Source organism: Ursus arctos, unplaced genomic scaffold (genome assembly GCF_023065955.2).
Source record: "Ursus arctos isolate Adak ecotype North America unplaced genomic scaffold, UrsArc2.0 scaffold_16, whole genome shotgun sequence".
NCBI classification, from domain to species: Eukaryota; Metazoa; Chordata; class Mammalia; order Carnivora; family Ursidae; genus Ursus; species Ursus arctos.
This window is the reverse complement of record NW_026622830.1, coordinates 11,603,034-11,622,113: the sequence shown is the minus strand read 5'-3', so window position 1 is coordinate 11,622,113 and position 19,080 is coordinate 11,603,034. Positions and strand designations below refer to the sequence as shown.

Here is a 19,080-nt window from a genome sequence, read left to right as displayed (position 1 = left end):
AAGAAGGGGGTACGTGCAAAGGAATGAGTGAAAAATACGGCAGAAAACCCCACCAGGAACACAGGCAACCTTGCAGAAGGGCTAAAGAAGGGTCAGGACACGCATAGCTCTTGTAATCCATTTCCAGTGGCAGGGAGGCGTTTCTATTCCCTACATAGGGGAGGCATCCTGAGAGATCGAGAACACTCTCCCTTTCCTTTTAATCAAAAGAACAGACAAGTCAGTTTGAAAAGCAGGAGATGCTCTACTCACTCATGGAAGGGAGCCTCTCAGGGCAGGTATGGTTTGCGAAGTACGTGAAGTCTTCGGGAAGAAACGTTGTGGTTTGTAGGAAGGTTTCACTGTGGTTCAAGTCAAGAGGATAATCTAGAGAGAGAAGAAAAAAGGCAGCTCAGACCGGCACAGGTCATCAACTCTGCAATTCTCAGAGGCCTACCAAAGCATTTTTCTTGGGTATCATCTTTTGCAGAACCAGGACTCTGGACTAGCTCTTCACTGCAGCTAAAAATTTGAACCCATCAATAAAAAGGTTAACCAGATGATACTATTTTAACCAGTGTCTCTATTCTTACTGTTATTACAGCTTTATATGCACTTAATGTCCAGTCGAATAACTCTACAACGTATTTAAAAACAAACAAAAAACCACCAGGACCCCTTTCCACCCATGTCTTACTCTCTACAGGAGCTGGTTTCATTTCTTTTAGCCAACTACTTTAGTATCTACTTCCGATACAACTGTTCCAGATGCTTCTGTTGTCAGTCTTACCCACTGACTTCCCATTGTGGAGCCTGTGGATTTTGCTCCCTTCCCTCCCCTGCCCCCACCACACACACCCTTTCACCGTCCTGTCTCCCACCATCTATGGTCGCTGTGGTTCAGCCCATCTATAGTATTTACACTGAAGTATTTACTCTGTAGATACTATTCATAGCTGAGAAATGTGCAAAGTTATGATGCCTTTTCTTTTCCCATATAATTTGGGTTGGTTTTTTTCTTCCCGAAGTGACTGTTTTGTTTCTCTGTTTGCTTAGTTTGATATGGAATCATGACTAACTCAACACCATGCCCTCTGCCACCACGGTCCCTTAGGATGTCTGCCAGCATCAGGCATTCTCTCAACTTTGTCTTCCCAGACAGTCCTGCAGCTTCCAACCGCCTCCAACCCCGGCTGGCTCTCCCCTGTGCCTGCTGCGCAGACGCCATCCTGTGGTTTCCCCTCCTCGGAGTTCTAGAGACTCCCTTCACTTCTCACCAGTGTGCAACCTCACTTTGCCTGGCTTCAATTTCTCCCTTTTTCTCGCTGGAACACATCTGCCAAGTGGCTTCCTAAGCAGGGGCGAATGGGAAGTGGTTTTGAAACCTTGTACACCTGACTGGTTCTGCTCTTTCTCACTTGATTCATAGGTCGGCTGGGTTTACAGAATACGCTCGGCTGGAGACAATGCCCCCTGAGGACTGTGCAAGTGCTACCCACTGCCTTCTAGCTCCCACCTACACCCGTTAGATCCGAAGCCACTCCAATTCCGGCTCTTTGTGAAGGTGACTGGGAACTTCCTTTTAAAAGTGTGATGAACTTTCTCTTGGTTCAGGAAATGTCACATTTCTACTTTGAGTTCTATTCTCACCCACTGTGTTGACCATTTGACCTTTACAGTCTAGAAATTCATGTCCTCCTGTTCTAGAATTTGGGGACAGCACTAGAGGTATCACTGTGGTGATGACTCCCTCCCTTCTGTATTCTGCACTCTCTTTCTGGAGAACAGAAAACATGAGTTAGATGTTGGACCTCTTGGTCCTCTGATTTTCTCATTTTTTCAATCTTAAAGATTTTATTTACTTATCTGAGAGAGAAAGCATGAACAGGAGGAAGGGCAGAGGGGGAAGGAGAAGCAGACTCACCACTGAGCAGGGAGCCCGACATGGGGCTCCATTGTGGGACCCCAGGATCATGACTTGAGTCGAAAGCAGATGCTTAACCAACTGAGCCACCCAGGCGTCCCCCCAGCCCTTCGTTTAATTTTCATTTCTGCTATTTTTAATTTTAAAAAGTCCTTTTTATTTTCTGAACGTTCATTTCTTACCATACACTCTTTCTTCATGTTTGCAATCCTTCTCCCCTCACCCGCGAGAACGTATGTGATAACTGTTTTGCGTTCTCTTCTCCCAGCATAGCCTGTTTCTCTCAATTTGCTGCTGCTTGTTGGTTTTGATCCCGAGCACAGTGCTCCACAGCACCTAGTATTTCAGAGTGGGGCACTACCCAGCTAACTGGATGGACTCGGACTGAGGTTCTCCACTGTAGAGTGTTCTGGCCAGAAGTCTGGTTTTAGAAGCCTCCAGAGTCAATATCTTAGGGTCTGTCTTCTTGGTCCAATCAGACTCCCTAGAGAACGCTAATTTTTTTTTTTTTTAAAGTAACGTCTACCCCCAATATGGGGCTCTAACTCACAACGCTTACATCAAGTGTCGTATGCTCTCTAGCTGAGCCAGCCAGGTGTCCCCAGGGCATTCTATTCTAACCTCCTCCCAGAAGAGGAAAAAGGAGCTGAGGGCCACCTTAGGTGCCCCCAGGTTGAGGGGCCCTTGTTTCACCATCCCTGAGGGTAACCAAGTCTCTAGTCCTCTGCCAGGATGGGTAAAGGACCTGGATATCCAACTGCTTTTTAAGTAGCTTTCAACCAATTTTTATATCTTAGCTGCCACTTTTTTCTTATCTGTAAAAGTACTTGATAACTGCTAATTCCTGAGCTTCTGGGGGATTCTGGGGTGGCAGTGGCTTTCCCTGTGGCCACATCAAGCAGTCCGTTTTCTTGGGTCTGTTGAACCCTGCATCAGTGGTCTGCTTTCCGACTTTCAACTTCTTGTTCTCTTCATTCTTTGGTGTTTATGCCACTGAACCCACACAGATATGTGTGTGCACGTGCACACACACACACACACACACACACACACACCCTCTTTACTGTCACTTTAGTGGGGCTTTAAGAATGTGAAGCTGAGGGCGACTGGGTAGTGCAGTCGTTAAAGGGTCTGCCTTCGGCTCAGGGCGTGATCCCGGCGTACCGGGATCGAGTCCCACATCGGGCTCCTCTGCTGGGAGCCTGCTTCTTCCTCTCCCACTCACCCTGCTGTGTTCCCTCTCTCGCTGGCTGTCTCTCTGTCACATAAATAAATAAAATATTAAAAAAAAAAAAAAAAAAGAATGTGAAGCTGATGCCTTTTTTTCTAGGGAATCTGCACGAAGGGGGCCCTCCAACTTCCTTTTTTTTTTTTTTTTTTTTTACAGATAAAGAAACCAAGGCACCATATACACAACTGGTACAAGGAGACTTGGCTAGTGTATGACAGAGACCTGACTAAACTCTGGGTTAGTGATCTTTCCAGTACACTGTACTATTTTTTCAGAGGATTAAAATCTCTCTCACCAATACCCTTTGGGATTCATGCGGATTCCATGAAAATAAAAACATCCGATTCAAACTTGCTTTTGCACTGGAGAATTCTACAATCTTCAACTCAGATATTTTTTAAGCAACAATGTGAGAGGGTTTCCAAAAATCCACGGCCAATAAATGCAGTGAATCCTTTTGAACAGGCACACGCTGTCTGCTGTCCAAGTGCCCATGGGACACAACCCAGTGAGAGTCGACTGGAAGAGAATTAAGTCTCTTAACGGGGGAGGAGAGGAACAGAATGCTTTCTGTCCTTTTCAGTAGTAGCTTTCCTGAAAAACACCAAGCCTGCATTTTATAGACATAAACAGAGCTGGCACGAACCCTAAAGGCAAAATTACATTTACACAGAAATTAGCCCCAAAGTCCTCAGTTCGTACATGCAAACCTGTCCTAAACTGATCCTTTCTGAAGGTATTAACACTTCAAAAACCTATGTCAAGAACTTCCAATACTAACCATTACTCTGGATAATTCTGATTTTGCTTCTTAATTATATATGTGTATATGTGTGCATATAAATATATAAATGATTCTCTTTAAGAAAAGTTTTCATGTGTACTAGAAAATGTGTATTTTGTGATATGCACATGTGTGGAGGGAGAAGCTGATCCAAAACAGTATCACAGTAATTACATTTGCCTCTGAAGGAGAAGAAATTCCCAGAGGCATTATAATAACATTTTCATAAGCAAATTAAAAAAAAAAACACAGAAGAGAAGAATAATAATTCCGGGCAATGACAGAACCAAGCCTAAGAACTACAACCTAAACAGGAAATAAGAAGTAAAAACAAAAACAAAAAACTAACGTGTAGAAGAGACAAGACACTTTCTAGCCTTAATGATCCCACCTTTGGGGGTTTGCATGAAGACACACATAGAGCCCTTTCTACTCCCTTCAAACACTAATAAGCCTAGGAGCAACCAGCATGGAACAAAGCAAGACAAAATCAGCACCACTCATTTTTCTTCTGATCACTAAATTAATGAAATCATTTTTTAAAGACCCCACAAGCACACGCCTTCTAAGTGGCAGGAGCCTTGGTCTACACCTTGAGGGGGAAACCCCCCCCAAAAAACCTTCACTTCCTCTTTTCTAATTTTAAATTCTTTACATAAAAATGTAATTGAAATCTGTCTTCCCACCAGTAGAAAGCGTTCAAAGGAGTGGAAGAGGCAGAGGAAACTGACTGCTCGTGACCTGGTGAAGTTGCTTGCTGACTGTGCGGTGCCCGCTCTCTTCACCAGCTGCCCAGAAATGGGCACATCCAAACGACAGCTTCTTCCTCTTCCTTTTTTTTTTAGATTTTATTTTTAAAGTAATCCCTACACCCAGCATGCGGCTTGAACTCACAACCCAGAGATCAAGAGTCGCACGCTCCTCCCACTGAGCTGGCCAGGGGCCCCTTCCTCTTCCTCGACATGTCCCTACTGAATGAGGGAGCGGCTGCAAGGATAGAGCGAGCCCGTTGAATTTCCATGGCCACGGCTCTATTTTTTAATTTACCTGTAATCTATTTTAAATCAGGACATGTTCTCCCAGCAAGGGAGGCAGAAGGGCAAAGGAGGCACTGCTTCTACATTTATAAAATGAAAAAACAACAGACATCCCTCCTACCTACAAATTCAGAGATGGCCTGATGATTCAACCTTGCTTTACACCAGTGGTTCGGCAGCCACGCCTGCACATTAGATCATCTACGAGGCTTTTAAAAAATCCTAATAACACCCAGGCTACTTCCCAGACTAATTAATCAGAGCCTCTGGGGGTGGGGTGCAGGCACTGGTATTTTTTAAAGCCCCACCTTGGGGGGGTTTCCATATGCACAGGATTGACATGGCCACCCCAATACACAGGGGTGGCAAAAATCTGCCTTTTCCCTTATCTTATTAAATCCAGTTGAGCAGGGACTCGAAAATGCTGACCAACAGATTCCAGGAAGAACCACCACCTTCCCCTTCCATTTGAGAAAAGACCAAACACTTGCCTCTCTGCTTGAAAAATGTGGACACTTACATATACTAGAAAGATGTCATCCGAACAAATATCCGTAAAATAGAATTTGCATTTTTCACAAGTTAGCACGCCTAAGGATGGCCTGCACCTGCTGGGTGAGTAGACATAAGGAAGACTACGGACTAAGCATCTAAAAACCAGGAAGAGGATAAGAATATCTAGCTCAGTGACTATATTACAAAGTGCCCTAGCAATGACTTTATTCACTTTATTTGCCTATGGCAACAGTCCTGTCTCCAAGGATGTGGGCAACAGAATATTTTTCTGAGTATGTGACTACAAGAGGGCTGGGGTCAGAGTTGTGGGAAGGCTTGTGTGCGTGCAGACGTAAGAAATCTCCTTCTGGGTGAAAGTTACAGGTAGATGCGCACCTGCAAACTCCTATTTAAGGATGAGAAAGGACAGGTCACCCAACTACTTGCCTCATCTATAAAACTAAGTGGCTGGGGGTGGGGGCGCCTGGCTCGCTCAGTCAGAGGATTGGGTGACTCTTGATCTCAGGGTGGTGGGTTTGAGTCCCACTGTCGGGGTAGAGATTACTAAAAAACATAAACGACCTTAAAAAAAACCCCAAAAAACCCTAAGTGGGAATTTTCTTCTGATGCCAATGTTCTTTTAAGCATCTCCCCCACTGCTCACAGGAAGTTCTGCAGGATTCCCGATCTCAAACACACGTGGCTTTCAGTGACAAGAAGCAGCTTCTTCTCCAGGTTATCACATCAGGTGTATTTCTGGCTCACAGTCCTCATCCCCTACAGTGCATTCCTGTTAGACAATCGCCACTTTAGCTTTCAAGAAGAAAGAAAGTTATAGCATTACTCAAATGTCACACGAAGCTCTTCAGCTACCCTTGGCCTCATGAAGGCCACTGAATGTGGGCGTGTGCCCCCGGCGCTGTGTCCAGGGTGGGGCAGCAGAGCTCACAGACCACCTCAGTCCTGCTACCCCTGTCAAGCCCCTGGTGGCCCCTGGCGGGAGTGGTCGGGTCAGAAATGACAGACACTCGACTATCTCAGCAAGCTTCAGGTCCAGGGTGCCCTCTCTGATGGTGCCAGGCAGAGAACTGCTTTGAAACGAATAAAAATGGTGGGTTTTCACTGGATACACTGCCAGTGGAATATCTCCTCTTTAATACCCACTCCCCAAGGATGTGCCAACAACATAGAAGCCAAGTAAGATGGTAATCTCAGAATTAGGTTACAACACTTAAAATGTTCTCTTGTTAAATCTATTCACTCACGCACTCAAACACCACTTCCTGAGGGCCTATGTGCTAGGTAGTGTACAACACGCTGGGGCTACACAGACGGGAGAGGCCATGAAGACACTGCAGGATCCAGAGGTCAGCAGGCCCAACCCCACAGCCACACCAAGTCCTGTAACTCCTGGGTGCTTCCACCCTCTCGTCCCTGAAGTGGGGACACATCAGTTACCCTACTGAGTTCCTGTGACAAGTCCATGAAGTAATGCAAGTTAAGTGTCTAGCACATAGTAAGACGACCCCTGATAGCAAAGACTTCTAATTTATGAGAGATATAGACATCGTGAATACAAAATGGATGATTATTCCAACCAGAGGGATGCTGGGAAGAATTATTTCAGTGTATGATAATTTGAAAATAAACACATGCTAAATCAAATAACAATGGGTCCCTGGATATGCCTTCCAAGGGCACAACTCACTTGGTGCTTGGTTTTCAAGGACAACCACCCCTGGGGGAGTTAGTGAGATCCTGTGCTTGTGGCGGGACAGATCCTACTTGTGCCCCTCTAACTTCTGAAAGAGAACAGACGACTTTGCCAAATGCCCAGATGGAAGTCCTAGCATCACGTGACCTTGGAGAGGCACGAACACTTGGACAGGATAAAAGTCATGGCAGCACAAACGTTCCTTTTTCCTGATTCATCCGGGGAAAGAGCTCTGGAGAAGCAGTCGAAGGACTCCCTAGTTTCATCACACGATGACAAGCAGGTTTGGCAGGGCCCAGGGAGTCACATGACCAAGTCACTACAACACCCCCAATATTATTTGTACTACACAGAAGAAATGGAAGTCACATAAAATCCTGCCTACCTGACAGGGCCAGGCTGGGGTCAAGGGAGACAAGGTGTGAGGGGATTATCTGCAAAACCTAATGCCACACACGACCAAGGAGGAAACAAAAGTGTGCTCAGCCTTCTCCCATGACTTCAGGCTCTCTACCGGTTCCTCTTCCAGATCAGAGCTGAGGTGTTTGTCCCCTGAAACCACAATTTGGCTGAAAAGCTCTGAAAAGTCAATCACTTGCTCTTTGCAAACAAGAAGAAAGGAAGTATTAAAGCTTCAGTTTGCTAACTATACTCCTTTGTTGCTAAGTTGGCCAGCAGGGCAGCCTGAAGATAGAGGAGGATGTGGTCAATTCTTTTAAGGATTTCACTTCCCTTTGAGAGGCAATGCTTTCTCCTGAGATCCCAAGCACCACAGAATTCTCACTTGCAATGTTTGCAAAGCAATTTCACACTCTAGAGTGAGCTCTGGACAACTGCAGAACTTACTACAGAAGGAAAGAGGGCTGATTTGGAGGAAAGAATATTTCTTAAACTGTACTCATTTTATAACACTGCACAAGGCTTGAGTGAAATCAGTGAGGAGCCACAGGAAAGCACACAGGTTCTCAGTTAAAGAAATCAAAGGCAAATCATAAATGCTTAGCAAAATAAAATCTCAGAATCTGTTTTTTAAATAAAAATCATCCCTGGCCAGACAGGAGAAACCTCACGACCGTCCCATTTAACCATCTGGAAATACTTTCTATGTTCAATTTTTGGAAGAGTTAAAAAGAGAGACAAAAAAGACAGCTTTCAAAGGTGAAGAACTTGCCTTGTTTAGCCTTTATAAAAATAGGAACCATGATTCAGGAACAAGTTCCTTTAATATAATGTTAGGCAAGCCATCTAACCTCTGTGTTCTTTTTTCCTCTTTATATAATTAGTGCTTATAAGATACTAAAAGCCACAGGTAAAAGTTCCAAAGGCTGAGAAGGCAGAAATGTTCACTCTTGTGTCTGTCATTGCTATCTTTAGCTAAATAGTTTGAAAAGCTTTCTGCGAAGCTGAATGATTCCGACCACCAAACTCAGTCACGTAGCTGGAATTAAACCACAGGATGAAAACCACACCTGACTAGGGAAGGTAAACCAGGTAAACGATTAAACTTGTCTTCAAGAAATCGCTTTTTTAATGTGAGGAGACTGTCCCAGATTACGTGATTACTACGAAATGGAAATCTGTTAAGTCTCAAAGCATTCGTGTAAACAAGGAGGTAAACAAGTCCTCCTGGACTGACCAATTCTGAGTAGAGTCCAACAGGAAGAACAGAGCGGGAGCAACTCTTCCAGTGCGGCAACCAGAGCCAGGTTTGCTTTGAAAACACTACGGACCACCACTACCACCAGCAACCAAACCAAACAAAACGAACCAACCCCAAGGTGCCGAACCGTAAAGTAAGTGGAAGGAAGTCTGGTTGTGTGGAACAGTTTTTGAAATCAAAGTATTTCCAGAAACAGCTTTTGGTGCTCCTGTATGGCTTCTGTCCTAAATACAGGCTTAATTTTGGTACCCTCTTGGGGGCTAGTGCACTGAAAAAAGGGGTCTTTAAAGATATTCCTTACCTCCCCCACCCCGAAAAGTCTTAGGAGCAAAACTGGAGCCATCCAGCCACTCTGAATACATACTGTTGGCAAAACGGACAAAGATTCATTTTGCAAGAGTCTCTTTTTTTTAGTAATAAGGTAAGACAGCCAAACCTCTCTTTTACACTGTACTTTTCCCCATCAAAAATAATTATTCGAACCAAATTTACCTCTGTGGGGAAGAGACCTTCTAATCAGACCACCTCCTTACTAATAATATACCTGAGTCGTTCATGCTGCTATTCCTCCTGGCGTAGGCGCTCCGGACCACCTGCTCGTACACCTGAGCGCCGATCGTCCTCATGTTGTCCCGGATCAGAATGCCTTGCGCTTGCATCATGAAGAGGTAGGTGTTCACTGCGGAAAACGGAACGGAAGGGGAAAGTGGTGAATTCAAAAACAGTCATTAAAACAAAACAAAAAACCCATACATACTTGGGGTTTCTTTCTTTCTCTCTCTCTTTTTTAAAAACCTTCTTTTCTAAAACCCCAAAATGCCTTAACTCTGTTTCCCATCCTGGGCTCTATGCTTCCAGGATACCAACATTTCGTGAGTAGCTCAGTAGGACTAAGGGGAATTTCTGTTAATATTCAGCAGTTTTCGAAAACAAAACAAAACCCATAAATTTAAAAAGTTATATCCCACCTGCACTGTGATGATCACAAAACCTTTATAGATTGGATTAAAACATTTAAAAAAGATCTCAATTTAAGTTCACCTTCTCAACACTCACTGGCTATACTCAGAAAAAGGAAACCACTGCCCGCTCTGCCTACTAGAAACATTTAGGTCCAGATCTGGTCTTGGCAACCTTTGAAAGTGGTGGACTAAGGCTCCAGCTACTTTCTTTGGGGGATTTGGAGACAAGAAGATAAAAAGACTGTCATCAGTCTGACTACCCACCCACCTCAGCCCAGAAGCCCAAAGCAATGGGAAAAGATCACACAACTTGATCCAAGTGTCAACTGAAACATTCCCTTCATAATATATACAAATATTGAACTATTACACTGCACACCTGTGACAAATATGTCAATTACAATAAGAGCAAAACAAAACAAAAACTTTATTCTTAACAAATAATTATTCAGATTAACTATTCAATCATCGTCATCTCTGGGGAATAATCTCCACTCGCATTTTTTTTTTGAAGTGTCTCTGAGATGTGAAACTCGGGAGTCACAAGGATGAGCGAGTACGGTTCCTGTATTCCCCCCCTTGCAATCTCAAACACCATGCCACCCATTTTCAAGAAATTATAAGGTTTTAAAACACAACTTCTTCACCAGCCATTCTAATCTACCCACTTTTCTCTTCATCATCACTGTAGAAGGGGGGGTGTCCTACAGGGCTGGCACATTTACAAATGCAAACTCCGGTGTGTGCTGGAGATCATCTGAACACTTGGCTGCCCTCCAACCAGGCCCCAGGCAGGTACGCTACCAACCGCGGGGGGGGGGGGGGGGGGGTTCTGCCAGACTCAACACACGAGGCCTCGGGCTGTCCTGGCTCTTCCATGAGGCGTATTTTATTGACACCACTTCATCATTATCATCCACAGTGTCCTGCACACAATGGGCAGTAAATAATGACTAAATGGATGAAGCGTAGACGTCAATTTACTTTATTTCAAGCTACTCTGTTTGGTGCTTGTCCTGGTGACGGGGGTGGGGATGGGGACAGACCAACTGGCACAATTCTCCATGAAAACCCCACGTGGCCCACATTAAACAGGGACAGAAAATCTTGCGAAGGATTTATATGATCTCTAAGGTATATCCTGAGCCATAAAATACTACACAAAAAAGAAGTCAATGTTTATAATGCTTTCAGAAATGAGGCGGTGTCAAAGCAGGCCTTGTACCGACTGGAAGACAACCACACTGTCACCTTCTGACGGCTGCAAAGAAGAGATCAGATAGAATATTTCTCGGTGGCCAGAAAAGTTACAGGAAAAATGGCTTCAAATCCTTAAAAAGTATAATTCTGTGAAGCCTCTGAAAGCAAGAGTCACATCTCAGTTTTTATCGACCGCAGATAGATAGCACAGTGCCTGGTCACAGGAGGCAGGCAGTCTAGAAATACCCCTAAACAGAAGATTTAAACTCCACCCAACATCAAATTTCTAATGTGGTTTCGCGGTATTTTTTTTTTTTTTTATCACCTGGGCTATAGAATGTGTACATTATACACATGATACATTAACTGCCCTGAAATCTTCCTTCCATCCCCAACATAATACTAAACCAGCTGTCTTCAATAATATGAAAACAAATATTTATTGAACATTGCATGTAAGGCTGTTAGCTGGGCACTGCAAAAAACATACTACTTCCCTTCCCCGAAATTTCAGTCTTCTGGGTACTTTTATCTTCTGTACTGCAAAGGACACTGTTGTTAGCCCCTCTTTTAAATTCTCCTTTTTTTTTTTTTTTAAAGATTCATTTATTTATTTTAGAGAGAAAGAGAGCAGGAGGAAGGGCAGAGAGAGAGGGGGAGAAGCAGACGCTCCAATGAACAGGGAGACCGACACGGGGCTCGATCCCAGGACCCCAAGAGCTGGATGCTCAACCGAGACACCCAGGCGCCCCTCCCCCTTTCTTTGTTCTGGAATCCCAAGTGGGGCCCATGAATTTGCACTTGCAGCAAGCTCACAAGTGATGCCAATGTGGGGGGTCTGAGGACATTTCCAGAACCATGGCTCTAGAGAACGTCAGCTATGTCATAGTGAGTAACATTCATTGAGCACTTAATGATATAATTCCTTATCTCATTTAATGCTCATAATTATCCTAAGAGGCAAGTAATACTATTCAATTCATAGACAATTTCTAGGCTTCAGGTTCTCCATGCAGCTTCACCCGGTCAGCTGAGCAACAGACCTGCACCAGGGGTACCTGTGCTGGAGGACTAAGCTTTAAGATCTTACTCGTCCACGCTCTAGCCGCAGACTCTCCCTCAAAGATTTCAGGTACCCACATGGCTTACACGATTACTGCTAAGGAGCCAGCTCTCCAATCTTTATCTCCTCCACAAAGCTGCCAGATGGATTTTCCTTAATTACAGATTTATCCACACTGCTCCTGCTCAAAAGCCTTCCATCCAGGGGCTTCTGCTCTCCTGTCTGCCATGCAAATCCCATCAATCCTTCAACTCCCAGTTTACATGCTTCTTCAGTCCTCCTCTTCTGGAATTTCTGCAGTACTGTTACAGATTATCAAAAATTTGCTTCTTGTTTATATTTGTCTTAGTTGGCTAACAACTGTCTCACATGTTGGTCTTGCCATTCAACTAACAAATGTACACAAACCACCTATTAGTGCTTTTTCTGATTATTGACAAGAATTAGCACAATGCTGAAAAAAATAAAAGGCCGAAGAAATAAATTTTGCCAAACAAAAGAAAATAATCACAAATTCACAGACTCTGGACTGGATGAGATTTTGAAGGATACTTTTCATCACCATTTAATGCTTCCACACCAACCCCAAAACTGTGCCTTCCAAGAAGACTGAGTCAGTATATAAAACACAGCCATCTTCGAAGAAAATCCTACTTTGGATTCAGTCCAAAATGTTTCCCAATCACTTTTACGCACTGGTTCTCATTCCACCTCTTGACAGAACAGTCAAATCCCTTTCCCCCACCTGGGATAGCCAGGGACAGCATTTTCAATTTCCCTCCACCCTCACCTCGGTCCACCTAACCTTCTCCCACCCCCAACGGCAGGCAGCCCCACGTCCTTTGTGTGCCCCTCTGCATCCTGGCTGCTGGCCTCTGGATATGGGCCCAGGAGTCTGCACTTGACAAAGGGTGATGCCATGCTGACAGAGTAGTCCGGGTGCAGTGTGATGGGCCCAGAAACAAGCAGGACCACCAGCAACCCTGTTGCATCTGTTACAAAGTGGTCCACTTGACCCCCTCTCGGAGATTCACAATGCAGGATACCACAAGGGCAAAGAAATTCTACAACAGAGATGTTCAATTATCTAAACCCGGCCACTTCCCAAACCAGCCCCATTTCCTCCAGATGATAACCAGCAACATCAAGTGATTCTCTGCAGAACTTTGGGAAATTCTGTTTTAGACATTTCTATTAATAGAATTTAGAATTTTCCATTACCTGTAGGTAATCAACTGATAATTGCTGAATGTCATTGATAAACAGCAGTCACACCCCATTATTGATTCATATGAAGCTTGCTGGAGTCAAAACCCCTCAATCTTTCTAGATAGAGGCTGCTAAAGCTACCCCTTTCCTCTTCTGTGCTCACACAGCTGTTATATAGATCAAACTGTAGGACCTTACAAATGTCCCCATTAAAAGTCCTGTTACTAAATTTAGCATGTGGCTCTGGCCTAACATAGGAAGAGCATATGCACACACACACTGCTTTCTATCTAAATTATCTCATTTAAAATTCACATCTTTGTGAGGTAGATATCATCTGGATTTTTAAATTTTAGATAAGGAAGTCAAGTCTTCCAAAAGTCATTTACCCAAGGTCACATGGGTCCAAAGTCAAAAACCAGAGAGAGGTGAGATCAGGTGTTCCCTAACATCTTGATGAGCTTTTGGGAAAACAGTTACTTTCCAATAATATGGTCTTGATCAATGGTGGCTGAATCACAGCTAATAAAACCTAATTTAAATTGGCACACAGTTGTTAAGTCCTCCATCACGTCAACAAGTATCTACGGAGCACCTGCTTTCCTGGGTACTTTTTATAGGCAGGACTAGGCTACTGGGAGCCAAGGATGAGTAGGACAACACACAGTAGAGACACAAACAAGAAATTATAATGCGGGGTCATAAATGCTAAAATAACATTTACTACAAACTCAGGCTTACTAATGACTTTTTTACACTTTCACAAGAAACCATATTATCCAGCCCCAGTATCTAGGTTGAGGGATCTCTCACGACCATAATGCAGTGGAGAAAAGTAAGCCCCACTCAGGTTTGCATAATTGGAAATTTCCATCCAGGTGCCAACGTAAGCAGCCTTGGGCCACAGCTTTAACTGGAGCGTTTCTGGGAGCAAAGCGCTTGGTCTCCTAACCAGAAAACATACTCTGCCCTCTCCATTAGAATTCCGGTCAGCCCCCATATCCATATGAATGGGGTAAATGATTTTCACTTGAACTCACACATCAATAAAGGACTCTGACTCACAGAAATCCCTCACAAGATAATGAAATCTGACATTCCAGATTAGGAGCAAAATAATTTGAGGAAAAGACAAAATGACAAGATCCTATGTACTTAAAGAGCTCACAATTTTTTATCCTAAACATGTGTATTCTTCATGAAGGTTTGTTACATCTGGCTTGGTAAGCTAAAAGTAGAAAAAAGAAAGCCATTCTTTTCCTGACCACTCTTGAAGATCTGTGTCTTACCCCCCAATGTGCAAACACCCCAAACACACACACACACACACACACACACACACACACACACACACACACGTACACGCACAGCCCAATCTGCCTTCCCTGCTTTATTTTCCCATTTGACGTACTACCCATTTTCTTACTTGTCTTGTCCTCTGTTACCTCCCTCACTAGAATGTGAGCTCCCCGAGGGCAAGGAGCTATATATACCCCTGGTGGCTAGAACAGTGTGTCTGGCACGCAGAAGATGCACAACCGATATGTGAGTAAGTCAGGACACTAAACAATGGAGTCTTCTGAACTAGGCTGTGCCCAAGGCGACAGAGATACGGGATTCCAAGCCTTTCTCTTACATTAGTTTCCCCCGCCCTTCACGAGAGAAATCCCAAATGTTGTTCCCTGAACTAACCTGTTCCCAGGAAAAGTTCAGCAATTCCTTTTTACTAATTGAGCAGAACTCCCAAACAGATTCGTTTTTTCCCCTCAAAAATGTTCTCTGGTACTTTCCCTCCTCACGAAGTTGTTTGGTTTTTTCATGTTCCTTAATATAATGCACCAGTTTATTCAAAATCTTATACAAAAGGGGTGCTTGGGTGGCTCAGTCAGTTAAGCATCCGACTCTTGGTTTCAGCTCAGGTCATGATCTCATGAGATCCAGCCCCGCATCAGGCTCCCTGCTCAGCCGGGGAGTCTGGATTCTTCCTCTCCATCTGCCCCTCTCCCCACTTGCATGCATGCTCTCTCAAATAAATCAATAAATCTTCAAAAGAAAAAAAAAAACACCTTGTACAATATTACTTGTAACAGAAAACACTGGGAAGAATCTAAATGTCCACCCAAAAAAGACTGGCTGAATAAATTACTGTACATCCACATGGATGAGTACTATGAGGCCATAAAGAAGAGGGAGGAACCAGTAAAAATAGCCCCCAACTGGAAAGAACCCGAAAGTCCATCTACAGTAGAACAGATTAAAAATTTGTAGCTTATCTGAATCTTGAAATACTATACAGCGACCAGAATGAACAAATTTTAACTATATGCAACCACACAAATGGATCTCTTGTGTGGAACAGAGACACCAAAGAGCACATGGTATCATTCCGTGTACATAAAGTCTAAAACAGGCACAATAAGTCTACAGTGTAAGAAGTCAGGAGAATACCTTGGAGTGGGCAGGGGGTTCAAAGGGGGCTTCTGGTAATTCTTTTATTTCTTGGGCACACAAAGGTATATTCATTTTGTGAAAATTCACCAAGCTGTTCACTTATTTGTGAATACTTTAATAAGTATGTTATATTTCCATAGAATTTACCCCCCCCAAAAGAATAAAGAAAATCTATGAACTGAATTCCAGGATATCTTGTTAAATGAAAAGAAAGCAAAGAGCCTTAACAGGGTGCCTGTGCTAGTTCAGCAATGAGATGAAATTCATACACTCACACATTTTTATAAAAAGAAACATACAAAAGGCAAACTAGGTAAAACACTCATTATACACCTATTATGTGCCAAGAACTGCCCTCTGCTCTGTGGATAAAAAGTTAACTATAAATAAGATACAGTCCTTGCGATTATCTGCAGTGCAGGACTCAGACAAGGAAACCTGTAACTAGTCATGTTTCCAAGGGACAGGCGAGTGGTCCCTAAATCATACTGTGAGGGCGGGGCTGGGAAAATACTCTCAAGAAGAGATTGAGTCTAGGGGCTCCTGGGTGGCTCAGTTGGTTAAGCGTCTGCCTTCAGCTCAGGTCATGATCCCGGGGTCCCGGGACTGAGTCCCATTTTGGGCTCTCTGTTCAACAGGGAGCCTGCTTTTCCCTCTCCCTCTGCCTGCCACTCCCTGTTTGTGCTCTCCTTCTGTAAAATAAATAAATAAAATCTTAAAGAAAGAAAGAAAGAAAGAAAGAAAGAAAGAAAGAAAGGGAAAGAAAGAAAGAAAGAAAGAAAGAAAGAAAGAAAGAAAGAGAAAGAAAGAAAGAAAGAAAGAAAGAAAGAAAGAAAGAAAGAAAGAAAGAAAGAAAGAAAGAAAGAAAGAAAAAGAGGTTGAGTCCAGGGTTAGGTCTCGAAGGAAGAGCGTGGAATAGGCTGGGGAAGAGCACCCATGAGAATGAACCGGCATCAAAGGAGAAAACATGTTTGAGGATCGAAAAGCAGTTCAGTATGGCTGGACTGAAGGGTATGAATGGCAAAAACAAGAGAGGAAGCTTGAAAAACAGGGGGTGAGATCACAAAGGACTTTATGTGCTATATTTAGGGGCTTGACATTGAAGAAATAGTCCAGGATCAGATTTCCGGTGGGCCAACTAAGTAGGTATTAATCAAAACAAGTAAATTCACCCCTACTTACATTCATGGCTCCAGATAAAGGGCTGATATTTTTAGTATCTAGACCTAAGTTGCTTAAGCAAAGGAAGGAAGTTCTTTGGATGAACTGACTGGGGCTCTGTGTGCAGAATCCCACTTGGTTATTAAAAGTTGGGAGTCCATATCTTACCAAAGGCCGTATTTTTGCTCGACGTGAAGCAGCAGGAGGAGTAGCCTGTCTGCCAAATCTTAGAGCCAGCAGATGGAGTGAAGATGTCAAGACAGAAAGCTGGGGACTACTCATACTAACTACAGCCAGGGAGGGAGGGGGTGGGGGGCGGGCTTTTGACAGTCAGCAAACGGTGCTGCTTCGCATTCGAGTGGGCTGCCAGACTCCGTGTTCTTCTCCTCGATGTATTCACACCAGGCATCTCTGATCCGTCCACCCCTACAGACCACGCAATGTGTGATTTATAACAGTGTCAAATACATTCCAGGAGAATGCTGCAACAAATCTATGAACCAGGGTTATACCCCATTCGGATGCCCACGCTCTCAAAATAAAATAAAGGATGGGGAAAGAGAGAGAATGTAAAGAGAACAGAAGCAGAAAAGGAGTAACTAGAGGAAAACAGGAAGGCTGCTCACTTTCTCTCCCTTCCTCCACCTACAAGATACGATACAAATGAAGGGGAAACAAAGAACAGAGATGTGTCACAGGAGTTTTGGGCTTGAGTTTTGCCATACAAGAGTATCTGCAAAACCTACACTACCTTTTATGACCAATATTTTTTGAGAAAAACAAGAACCAGCAAAAATAACTGATCTCAGCCACCAAAAACAGAGATTACCAGTGTTCACTGCTCTGCACAGAGGTGTTCTGTAAAGAATTATTCTGCTTATAAAGAGGTGGGATTCCTGGGAGAAGTAACACATTTACTGAGCCTCTGTGTGCCAGCACTTTCCCAAATACCTGTGTCACCTCATTCCCTCCTTACACTAAATCAAGGTAGGTTACCACCCTCATTTTATAGATGAGGGGACTCAGGTCAGGAAAAGTAACTTGACTGTGTGCAGCAAGATTTGTCTCCGGAGTCCAAGTTTTTAACAAATACTATGTTCCATCATCTTCCCAGGTTCTCAAATGCCTAGAAATCCCTTGAACACACAGCTTTTGTTCCCACACTTTGCTTACGGGTCCTTTTATCTGGATCCTCAGTGTCAGTATCTTATACCTGACTGGCTCCCAATATCACACTTCACTAGTGGGTGCCAATGCTCATGATATATAGTTCGGAGCATCCCTAAATTTTATTAAGTTTTATAAAAATGTAGTAAGTTTGAAGCTCTAATGTGAATCCTGAATTTGTGCATTTCAAATCTACTTAAAATGTTGGAGGCTCATACCATACACTGAGAGATATTAAGATAGAAGGCTGTGGGTGCACAGTGACACATATTTAAGAAAGAAAATAAACCTGTTTTGTTTTTGTTTTTTTTTTTTTAAGATGCAGGGAATTTTTTCAGGGCTACCTGGCTGGCTTACTCGGTTAAGCCTCCGACTCTTGATTTTTGCTCAGGTCACAATCTCAGGGTTGTGAGATGGAGCCTGGCGAGGGCCTCTGCAATGGGTGTGGAGCCTGCTTAATTAAGATTCTCCCTTTCTCTCCCTCTGCCGCACACCCCCCCGCCCCGTGCAAGCTCTCTCTTTAAAAAAAAAAAAAAAAAAAAAAAGATGCAAGGAATTTTTTGACAACAAATTTACAGCCTTTGGCACATCTATTTTAATGTTCAAGAGCAACTGTGTGGCAATTTTCACACAAAAAGTATTTAAAGAAAACTGGGTGTTGGCGGGGGAGACATTATGAGAGTAAGGAACCCCCAAAATTATTTTCAGGGAAAAATTTCACTCGACAAGTCTTTTGCTTTCCTAGTTCTTCCCATCTGAAGCAGAAAAACTGCCAAGTCAATCACAGGTTCTGTTTTCCACCTTCCCTAGTTATTCCCAGCTATTAAAAAAAAAAACCAAAACCCAACAACCCAAGTGGTAAAAATTAACAACTATGAAATACTCTGTAAACATTTCCACCGACCTGTTAGTCTATTATCTGTTAAATTATTAAACTATACATGAGATTAGAAATGAAAATTCTGCCTCAACAGATATTAACGAGCTGAGCAGCCTAAGGCAGTCACTGCGGCTTTAGCTTTGTTTTCCCCCCCAATTTTTTT

General features: G+C 43.4%; 1 protein-coding gene across 1 annotated transcript in view; it reads right to left on the bottom strand.

The window, feature by feature from the left end:
- B4GALT5 (beta-1,4-galactosyltransferase 5) overlaps window positions 1-19,080 on the bottom strand; it is a 72,312-nt gene that overhangs the window by 9,824 nt on the left and 43,408 nt on the right. Inside the window, exons 2-3 of the mRNA XM_026503706.4 lie at window positions 9,369-9,503; window positions 253-366 (exon numbers count right to left, since the gene is read on the bottom strand). Coding sequence (XP_026359491.2) covers window positions 253-366; window positions 9,369-9,503 — 249 coding nt within the window. The remainder of the gene's footprint in view (window positions 1-252; window positions 367-9,368; window positions 9,504-19,080) is intronic.